At 39.9% G+C, this 11,091-nt stretch overlaps 1 protein-coding gene across 1 annotated transcript; it reads left to right on the top strand.

Moving 5' to 3' along the window:
* The first annotated feature begins 4,579 nt into the window (after positions 1 to 4,579).
* LOC131941305 (uncharacterized) lies at positions 4,580 to 10,312 on the top strand. Its single transcript, XM_059300499.1, has 5 exons — positions 4,580 to 4,841; positions 6,184 to 6,311; positions 7,602 to 7,708; positions 8,750 to 8,932; positions 9,970 to 10,312. Exons 1-5 carry the CDS (start codon positions 4,743 to 4,745, stop codon positions 10,257 to 10,259), a joined length of 807 nt encoding a protein of 268 aa, XP_059156482.1. The 5' UTR covers positions 4,580 to 4,742; the 3' UTR covers positions 10,260 to 10,312.
* The last annotated feature ends 779 nt before the right edge of the window (positions 10,313 to 11,091 follow it).

The following is an 11,091-nucleotide window of genomic DNA, read 5'->3' as shown; positions in this document are numbered from 1 at the left end:
AATGGAACCTTTTTACGGGTTTAATTTTATTTTTATGTTCATTTTAAAAATTTACACAAAAGACATTACCTCCCGCAATCAAGTATCACTAATTCATTTCTTCACCTGCCACCCCCTCCAACACACACACACACACACACTTAGACGCAATAAAAACACGAACAAATTAACAATGTAAAATGTTTATTTTAAAAAAGTAATTGTGAAATGTTATTTTAACTATTATCATGTTTAAACACGCCTACCTACGCATCACATAGAGTAATTAGATTGTAACAAGTTTCACCCCATTCACCGCTAAACATAAAATCCTTCACTGTCTCATATTTCACACGTCCAGTCAACCAACATTAGAATGGTATTTACCATGTGCCAATACACATCATTAGAATTAAAATGGTATTTACCTTGTATCACCACACATCATTAGAATGGTATTTACCTTGTATCACCACACATCATTAGAATGGTATTTACCTTGTATCACCACACATCATTAGAATGGTATTTACCTTGTGTCACCACACATCATTAGAATGGTATTTACCTTGTGTCACCACACATCATTAGAATGGTATTTACCTTGTATCACCACACATCATTAGAATGGTATTTACCTTGTGTCACCACACATCATTAGAATGGTATTTGCCTTGTGTCACCACACATCATTAGAATGGTATTTACCTTGTGTCACCACACATCATTAGAATGGTATTTACCATGTGTCACCACACATCATTAGAATTAGAATGGTATTTGCCTTGTGTCACCACACATCATTAGAATGGTATTTACCTTGTGTCACCACACAACATTAGAATGGTATTTACCTTGTGTCACCACACATCATTAGAATGGTATTTGCCTTGTGTCACCACACATCATTAGAATGGTATTTGCCTTGTGTCACCACACATCATTAGTATGGTATTTGCCTTGTGTCACCACACATCATAAGTATGGTATTTGCCTTGTGTCACCACACATCATTAGAATGGTATTTACCTTGTGTCACCACACATCATTAGAATGGTATTTACCATGTGTCACCACACATCATTAGAATTAGAATGGTATTTGCCTTGTGTCACCACACATCATTAGAATGGTATTTACCATGTGTCACCACACATCATTAGAATTAAAATGGTATTTGCCTTGTGTCACCACACATCATTAGAATGGTATTTACCATGTGTCACCACACATCATTAGAATTAGAATGGTATTTGCCTTGTGTCACCACACATCATTAGAATGGTATTTACCTTGTATCACCACACATCATTAGAATGGTATTTGCCTTGTGTCACCACACATCATTAGAATTAGAATGGTATTTGCCATGTGTCACCACACATCATTAGAATGGTATTTACCTTGTGTCACCACAAATCATTAGAATGGTATTTACCTTGTGTCACCACACATCATTAGAATGGTATTTGCCTTGTGTCACCACACATCATTAGAATGGTATTTGCCTTGTGTCACCACACATCATTAGAATGGTATTTACCTTGTGTCACCACACATCATTAGAATGGTATTTACCATGTGTCACCACACATCGTTAGAATTAAAATGGTATTTGCCTTGTGTCACCACACATCGTTAGAATTAAAATGGTATTTGCCTTGTGTCACCACACATCATTAGAATGGTATTTACCTTGTGTCACCACACATCATTAGAATGGTATTTGCCTTGTGTCACCACACATCATTAGAATGGTATTTACCTTGTGTCACCACACATCATTAGAATGGTATTTGCCTTGTGTCACCACACATCATTAGAATGGTATTTGCCTTGTGTCACCACACATCATTAGAATGGTATTTACCTTGTGTCACCACACATCATTAGAATGGTATTTACCATATGTCACCACACATCATTAGAATTAGAATGGTATTTGCCTTGTGTCACCACACATCATTAGAATGGTATTTACCATGTGTCACCACACATCATTAGAATTAGAATGGTATTTGCCTTGTGTCACCACACATCATTAGAATGGTATTTACCATGTGTCACCACACATCATTAGAATTAGAATGGTATTTGCCTTGTGTCACCACATCATTAGAATGGTATTTACCTTGTGTCACCACACATCATTAGAATGGTATTTGCCTTGTGTCACCACACATCATTAGAATGGTATTTACCTTGTGTCACCACACATAATTAGAATGGTATTTGCCTTGTGTCACCACACATCATTAGAATGGTATTTACCATGTGTCACCACACATCATTAGAATTAAAATGGTATTTGCCTTGTGTCACCACACATCATTAGAATGGTATTTACCATGTGTCACCACACATCATTAGAATTAGAATGGTATTTGCCTTGTGTCACCACACATCATTAGAATGGTATTTGTCTTGTGTCACCACACATTATTAGAATGGTATTTGCCTTGTGTCACCACACATCATTAGAATGGTATTTGCCTTGTGTCACCACACATCATTAGAATGGTATTTACCTTGTGTCACCACACATCATTAGAATGGTATTTGCCTTGTGTCACCACACATCATTAGAATGGTATTTACCATGTGTCACCACACATCATTAGAATTAGAATGGTATTTGCCTTGTGTCACCACACATCATTAGAATGGTATTTACCATGTGTCACCACACATCATTAGAATTAGAATGGTATTTGCCTTGTGTCACCACACATCATTAGAATGGTATTTACCATGTGTCACCACACATCATTAGAATTAGAATGGTATTTGCCTTGTGTCACCACACATCATTAGAATGGTATTTACCATGTGTCACCACACATCATTAGAATTAGAATGGTATTTGCCTTGTGTCACCACACATCATTAGAATGGTATTTACCATGTGTCACCACACATCATTAGAATTAGAATGGTATTTGCCTTGTGTCACCACACATCATTAGAATGGTATTTACCATGTGTCACCACACATCATTAGAATTAGAATGGTATTTGCCTTGTGTCACCACACATCATTAGAATGGTATTTGCCTTGTGTCACCACACATCATTAGAATGGTATTTACCTTGTGTCACCACACATCATTAGAATGGTATTTACCTTGTATCACCACACATCATTAGAATGGTATTTACCTTGTGTCACCACACATCATTAGAATGGTATTTACCTTGTGTCACCACACATCATTAGAATGGTATATACCTTGTGTCACCACACATCATTAGAATGGTATTTGCCTTGTGTCACCACACATCATTAGAATGGTATTTACCATGTGTCACCACACATCATTAGAATGGTATTTACCATGTGTCACCACACATCATTAGAATGGTATTTACCTTGTGTCACCACACATCATTAGAATGGTATTTACCATGTGTCACCACACATCATTAGAATGGTATTTACCATGTGTCACCACACATCATTAGAATGGTATTTGCCTTGTGTCACCACACATCATTAGAATGGTATTTGCCTTGTGTCACCACACATCATTAGAATGGTATTTGCCTTGTGTCACCACACATCATTAGAATGGTATTTGCCTTGTGTCACCACACATCATTAGAATGGTATTTACCTTGTGTCACCACACATAATTAGAATGGTATTTGCCTTGTGTCACCACACATCATTAGAATGGTATTTGCCTTGTGTCACCACACATCATTAGAATGGTATTTACCTTGTGTCACCACACATCATTAGAATGGTATTTACCTTGTGTCACCACACATCATTAGAATTAGAATGGTATTTGCCTTGTGTCACCACACATCATTAGAATGGTATTTGCCTTGTGTCACCACACATCATTAGAATGGTATTTACCTTGTGTCACCATACATCATTAGAATGGTATTTACCATGTGTCACCACACATCATTAGAATTAGAATGGTATTTGCCTTGTGCCATCACACATCATTAGAATGGTATTTACCATGTGTCACCACACATCATTAGAATGGTATTTACCTTGTGTCACCACACATCATTAGAATTAGAATGGTATTTACCATGTGTCACCACACATCATTAGAATTAGAATGGTATTTGCCTTGTGTCACCACACATCATTAGAATGGTATTTGCCTTGTGTCACCACACATCATTAGAATGGTATTTACCTTGTGTCACCACACATCATTAGAATGGTATTTACCATGTGTCACCACACATCATTAGAATTAGAATGGTATTTGCCTTGTGTCACCACACATCATTAGAATGGTATTTACCTTGTATCACCACACATCATTAGAATGGTATTTGCCTTGTGCCAATACACACCATTCAAGAAACAATATAGTGTACTGTAAATTATGGGGAGGGGTTGTTGTAGTAAATGGGGTAACAATTACCTACTTTCCAAAACTTTTTAAAGCAATTACCATAATTAACGGGGTGGTCATTTTCTTAAGGGGAAGATCACATGGGAGGGGGGGGGGGGAAGCGAGTAATACACTGAGGGTAAAATGTGACGGGATTGTTTCATAAGAACGGATTGTCTTTCGGCGCACTTCTAAAAATAACATCAGCACTAGTGCGCACAAGATTCAGCACGTTCACAGAGCTACTCAGGCACAGATCTAAATAATACGTGAATTACATCCTGTCTAGACAAAATATACATACCAGCATAAATTATTAAAATAAATGAAGCTAAAACATTGAATTTTACATCACTGAGGAGAATATTGACAGTAAGGCGAATATTTAGGTATAAGATGGATCAAAATCTGAGCAACAAAGAGTTCTTTAAGAAACGAAATTCGGTGAAGACGGTAGAAGCAGGCGACACACAGGTGGCGTGCAAGGGGCGATGGGTAAGACAATATGGCGGGCACATCTAGATAGGGATGGAGTCGGCAACTGTATGAGGCCATACACACTCTAATTTAGGATCAAACCAGTGTACTGACGTCATTAGGCGACAACTGGTGTGGTAACACCGAGTCTCACCCCCCCCCCCCCCCCCCGCCATCGATTATAATATAAAATAATAAAAATGTGTAATACTATAGGCAATTTTGTGTGACCCCCCCCCCCTACACACACACATGGTGTCGCCTAATGTATATGGCTCCATAGTCTAATAGACCATTGGATGGTTGCGCATTGGAAATTCAAGCACAAAGTCTTGGCGGTAAGATGAGAAGAGCCAGATGTTACCCATGTACCAGACCCCCTCTCTCCACACAGCTGATGGACCCAAAGGACAGAACGTTACCTGCAGAGTTTTCTATCGCCCCCCCACCCCCGAACGAAATGAAATTTATATAATTTATATAGAATATAAATACTTTTAACAGTGTCCGCCCCCCCCCCCGAAGAAAGTCTACAGCCCCCTCCCCCCCCCCCCCCTCCCGAAAATTTCAAGTGCCCCCCCCCCCCCCTGGAGGAAAAAGTCTGAAAGAAACACTGGTTACCTGTACAGCTTGGAATCAGCAGTGTCGCAGGCAGTGTTTCTTCCTGACTTTTTTCTCCGGGGGGGCACTTGAAATCTTCGGGGGGGGGGGGGGGGCGGTAAACTTTCTTCGGGGGGCGGACACGGTTAAAAGTATATATTTTCTATATAAATTATATAAATTTCATTTCGTTCGGGGGGGCGGTAAAAATTTTTCGGGGGGGGGGGGGATGCCTGGAAGAAACTCTGGTCGCAGGAGCTGTCGAGAGAAAACCAGAGTTGGTGATCGTAGCGCCTAAGGGCCTCCACTACTGTTGGATTTCGGAGATTTCTCTCCTATAACATCTAGATGGGTTGCTTCATTTGCCCAAGGGTTTACCCTAAACCGGGGCGAACGCTAACCTAACACGAATAGACCGGTTGGTTTGAACTTAGGCAGCTTCATGGTTAGTGGTTTGTTTGCAACTTTGGTTTGATTGGTGAGATTTGCTCAATAATCAGGACAGAATTCGTTCCCTTGTGTGTTTTCCTACTCAATATGCAGGACGGAGTTCATTCCCTTATATGTTTTCAATAAACTAAAGTACAGGTACGATGCGTTAAGTCCTTGAAAGCTGACATAATTTTTTATGAATGTGTCAATTGAATCCATTTTTTTTTCGGAATAAAAGCTGTCATTAACTGTCAATTTTTTCGGAATGAAAGCTGTCATTAACTGTCTTTTTCCCGAATAAAAGCTGTCATTAACTGTCAATTTTCAGATTGAAAGCTGCCTTAAGCCTGACAAGTTCTACAAGGGCTGGTATCCCATCAGACGGTGTACGTTCTCAGGCCACGAGTCTTTAGGCAGCGCAGGGACCCAGGTATACCGTGATACAACATCATTCAGGTATGTAAATATATACATACATACACATAAATATCTATTTATATAAAGCAAAGTGGTCGGATGCCGGATGGGTTCTTCCAGGCGCGCAGGCGCTTCAAATTTGGCAGGTTCCTACCTTGGGGCAATAGAACACGGGTCCGGTGCCAGTTGGCCACAAAATACCACTAAGAGAGGGTCAAAACTGACCTCGACTGACTGGCGCCTTATATGAGCTATATATCGAAATAATATGTGTGGTTGCAGCCCTTTGCTCCCCAGGGGCCACAAAGGAGTGATGATGATGATGATGATCGAAAAAAATTCCCTCGTAGGAACCTCTTCATAACTCCTGAGGTCGTAGACCAACCCTCGGGGATAGCAAAAAAAAAAAAAAAAAAAAAAATAGGATATATTCCAGAAAACTCCGGAAGGGCTTTTGAAGTGACCGGTCCGAATTTTCCCTATATAAACATTGTTATTTTCGTGAAAAACGATGACTGTTTGCAGAACAGGGTACTCTGGCTCTGTACATCTGGCTCATTTTTTTCCATATTCCATGGACGTGGGTAAATGAATCGACCTTTTGGATATGCTATCGGTCGCACGTCGAGGGCTAAAAAGGGACCGCGAGTGAAATTCTCCTTATATGAGCTATATTTCCTTATATAAACATAGTACTGTTTTTGAAAAAAAAAATACAAATATCTGGACGTACAAAACCAATCATAATTCCTGAGGTCGTAGAATTGACCGCAGGGGTCACTAAAAAAAATAGGCGTTAACTTAGGGAAAATTTCGGAAGGCCTTTAGAAGTGACCGGTCCGAATTCACAATATAAACATTGTTAATTTGGTGAAAAACGCTGACTATTTTCAAAATAATGTTTAGGAACTTTCGCTTTGTACATCTGGCTCATTTTTTCCATAGACCTGATTAAATAAATGGGCCATATGGAAAAACTATTGGTCAGCCTTAACTTGCACGGCGAGGGCTAAAAAGTAACCACGAGTGAAATTCTCATTATTTGAGCTATATATCGAAAAAAAATATTTGCCGAACGACCCCCTTTGATATTTTGTGAAGTCGTAGAAAAACGCCAAGGGGTGTCAGGAAAAACTCGCCATATGCGGGGAAAATCGGGAAAGAGGTCAAAACTGACCAGTCGTATTTCCCTATATAATCATAGTAATTTATCTAAAAAAAACAAGGTTGTCATCCCCCCCCCCCCCCCACCCCGTCAGGGCTTACACACGTGTAGTCAGTTGGTGGAAATGGGTGCAATAGTGACGGCAAGATCGTTTTACTCACCAGAAATTGCCGTGTAGTGTGTGATATATGTGACCATCCAGATAACGTACAGAAACAACTTTCAGCAGACGACTGTTGCTGTGATCCAGAGTGCAAAGACAATATTGTAGGCAAGTTTGTTTTTTCTTGTAGGCAATTTTTAAATTTCATGTCTTGTAGGCAAGTTTTTTGTTTCCTTGACTTGTAGGCAAGTTTTTTGTTTCCTTGTCTTGTATGCAAGTTTTTTTTTAGTCTGTGTCTTGTATGCAAGTGTTTTATTTCCGTGTATTGTAGGCAATTTTTTTTTTCTTTCCTTGTTTGTAAAAACCAGTAAAAGACAGGCCGGATCTTAAACCGAATACGTTAATAAACCGGGAGTGATCTCCCCTAAACTTTCTCGAATATTCTTATATAAAACAACAGGGATGGGAACTCGGGCTATTGACATGATTTTTAATCCATTTTAAATACTTAAAGTTTTAAAAATAGAATAAAATCTCGTAGACAAAATAATTGCACGCCAAGTGAACTAGTGAACGCCAAATAAAAAAGTGCACAATAGCGCGCAATATTATTAGTACTTTAAAAATTTACATTAGTTTTTTGAGAAATCGGAAGTAGCGTAAATTACTACTTCCGGTCAACGGAAATTACTCAAAATTTAACAGAAGGTAGAGAATTAGATTTTTTACTTACATGTGAAATTTCATTTATCTATCTGAAATAGTACTCAAGTTATAGGCTTTTGAAAAATTCAAAGTAGGAAAAGTACCACTTCCGGTTATCGGAAATCGCTCAAAAGTTGATACGGATCTACGATTTTGATAAAATACTTATATATGAAATTTCATCAACCTAGCTATAACGGTACTCAAGTAATCGTGTTTACACACGGACACACACACAGACACACAGACATACGGACAGAATTGCAAAGCCCAGTTTTTCAGACTGGATTACGCATAAAACCTCTTAATTTTGATAAATCTGGATTGATAATTTTTGCCCGATTAAAATAAGTCCTCTATACTTCGGATGTGATGAAGGACTGAGGTGTAATACGGTAAAAATTGTTAAAATTTCAAGTGATTTTTGTGCACGATTACAATACTTTCTCTATACTTCGTATATACGAGAAAGTAAAAAATGAGTGATGTAATATTTATTTCTAGCTCCATCCCAAAAGGAAGAAAGATTACTAAAAAATCGAGCTCAGTGCAGTAAACCGGAAGTGCCAACTTCCACTTCCGGAAAGTGCCCAACTGACGCGCACTGGCGCTTTCACGACGCGCATCCATACATGCCCGGCGTCAAGATACCACGTGACTGTAGGATCCATCAACAAGACTGGTTCAGTGAGTTGTCTGACTTTTTTATTTGTAGTCAAACAGCTGTGGTAGTTTTAAAGGAGGGGTCAAGGAAGGTAAGGTAGTTTTAAAGGAGGGGGTCAAGGAAGGTAAGGTAGTTTTAAAGGAGGGGGTCAAGGAAGGTAAGGTAGTTTATAGGAGGGGGTCAAGGAAGGTAAGGTAGTTTTAAAGGAGGGGTCAAGGGAGGTAAGGTAGTTTTAAAGGAGGGGGTCAAGGAAGGTAAGGTAGTTTTAAGGAAGGGGGGGTCAAGGAAGGTAAGGTAGTTTTAAAGGAGGGGGTCAAGGAAGGTAAGGTAGTTTTAAAGGAGGGGTCAAGGAAGGTAAGGTAGTTTTAAAGGAGGGGGTCAAGGAAGGTAAGGTAGTTTTAAAGGAGGGGGTCAAGGAAGGTAAGGTAGTTTTAAGGGAGGGGGTCAAGGAAGGTAAGGTAGTTTTAAAGGAGGGGTCAAGGAAGGTAAGGTAGTTTTAAAGGAGGGGTCAAGGAAGGTAAGGTAGTTTTAAAGGAGGGGGTCAAGGAAGGTAAGGTAGTTTTAAAGGAGGGGGTCAAGGAAGGTAAGGTAGTTTTAAGGAAGGGGGGGGTCAAGGAAGGTAAGGTAGTTTTAAAGGAGGGGGTCAAGGAAGGTAAGGTAGTTTTAAAGGAGGGGGTCAAGGAAGGTAAGGTAGTTTTAAAGGAGGGGGTCAAGGAAGGTAAAGTAGTTTTAAAGGAGGGGGTCAAGGAAGGTAACTTTACATAAGCGGTGGGTTTTTTTAATCGGCTAAAAATGGTGTGGTGTGATGTGATATGATGTGGTGTGATGTGGTGTTATATAATGTGATCAGAATTATGGACAGTTTCTTCAAACGTACCCAGACTATTCAACATACTTTACATTAACTGTGTCGGCAGCATAGACACCGTATGTCACGTGCTCTAGCTGTCCAATGGTACGTTAATTCTAGCCGCCATGTTATGTCTGTAAATAGGCCTACTTGTGTGTAGCTTCATACAAATACCGAATGAATATAAACAAGTGTCGAATCTGTCAACAGAAGCCCAGATGAACAGCGTCAACAGCCACCAGAAGGTCTACAAAGCCCTACAGCAGTTTGAGCGGGAAGGCCGGCTGAAGGAGGAGCGTGAGCTGTTTGAGCGACTCAGACGGAGGCACAAGCAGAAGGAGGAAGACTTCATCACGCGCAGACTTGAGCTGCCCCTTATGACCAACCTGCCCGCCCAGCCCATCCAACCCAGCGCCTCGCTCTCTCGACGCCCCACCGACGCCCGCCCGGAAGAAACGAGTACGCCAGTGTTGTTCAACCAGGTCAAATACGCCGAGTAGCCGCCAGGACGACACGTGGAAACATCACATAGAAAAAATCAATTAAAAGTCATCACATACAACAGACGAGTTTATTCTCAGTTAACAAATCTTAAGTTGAGCCATTACCTCCTGTGTTGGGTGAGCTCATGCTCACGTTTGTTGTATAATGTGTATCACGTGATCTTACCACAATAACAACATCCTGAATAATACAAAACAAAAATCACGTTTCAACAGCTTTGATAAAAAAAAGTTGTAGCCGATGTTATCGTTGTTTAAAGCAACACAGAATTCCGGGGTGGGGAGGGGGGGGGGGGGGCAGGGACCGCACTGGGTGGGTGACACCAAGGCAAAAAATTGCAAAATATATAGAAGAAAAATGATTTTTGTCTGTTTAGTTAATGATTAATTATAGTTTTTAAAAAAAAGTCTTTTAGGTACAAATTAACGCTGCCAACAATGGGGGGGGGGGGGAGTTTGACGCAAACCTGCTAACTATAGAGAAAACAATGCTACATACAGCCGTATTAACAACCGAACGTCGTTAGTATTTACTGTGCACACTTTAAAACTATCACCCGGTAAGGGGGGGGGGGGGGGTGACACCAACTGCAAAATTTACAGAGGAAAAAAAGTTTAGTTGAATATTTTCAATAACTGGTTAGTCAATCAATGACCGGGCGGAAGTGACACCATTGGACTCTGAAATGTTGCTTTTTCCATTAGAATTAATAGGTGGATTAAAACAATGTGTGCACAACTTCATGCCATTTGTGGGTGACAAATATATAGGTACGTGTATGCGTTATTATTTTACGATTTCAACAGGTCAAGATGTCTTCTGATACAT

This window comes from Physella acuta, unplaced genomic scaffold, assembly GCF_028476545.2.
Source record: "Physella acuta isolate Inbredline_101_S28 unplaced genomic scaffold, ASM2847654v3 ptg000357l, whole genome shotgun sequence".
NCBI classification, from domain to species: Eukaryota; Metazoa; Mollusca; class Gastropoda; family Physidae; genus Physella; species Physella acuta.
Note: the sequence above shows the minus strand (reverse complement) of the source record. Positions and strands in the feature narration are given on the sequence as shown.

What these genes read in the sequence shown, in the direction of transcription:
- LOC131941305 (XM_059300499.1), top strand. Translation starts at nt 4,743, where the DNA reads ATGGATCAAAATCTGAGCAACAAAGAGTTCTTTAAGAAACGAAATTCG. An exon ending in CGTGATACAACATCATTCAG is followed by an intron (nt 6,312 to 7,601) that starts GTATGTAAATAT and finishes TTTACTCACCAG; the next exon opens with AAATTGCCGTGTAGTGTGTG. An exon ending in GTGCAAAGACAATATTGTAG is followed by an intron (nt 7,709 to 8,749) that starts GCAAGTTTGTTT and finishes ATTTATTTCTAG; the next exon opens with CTCCATCCCAAAAGGAAGAA.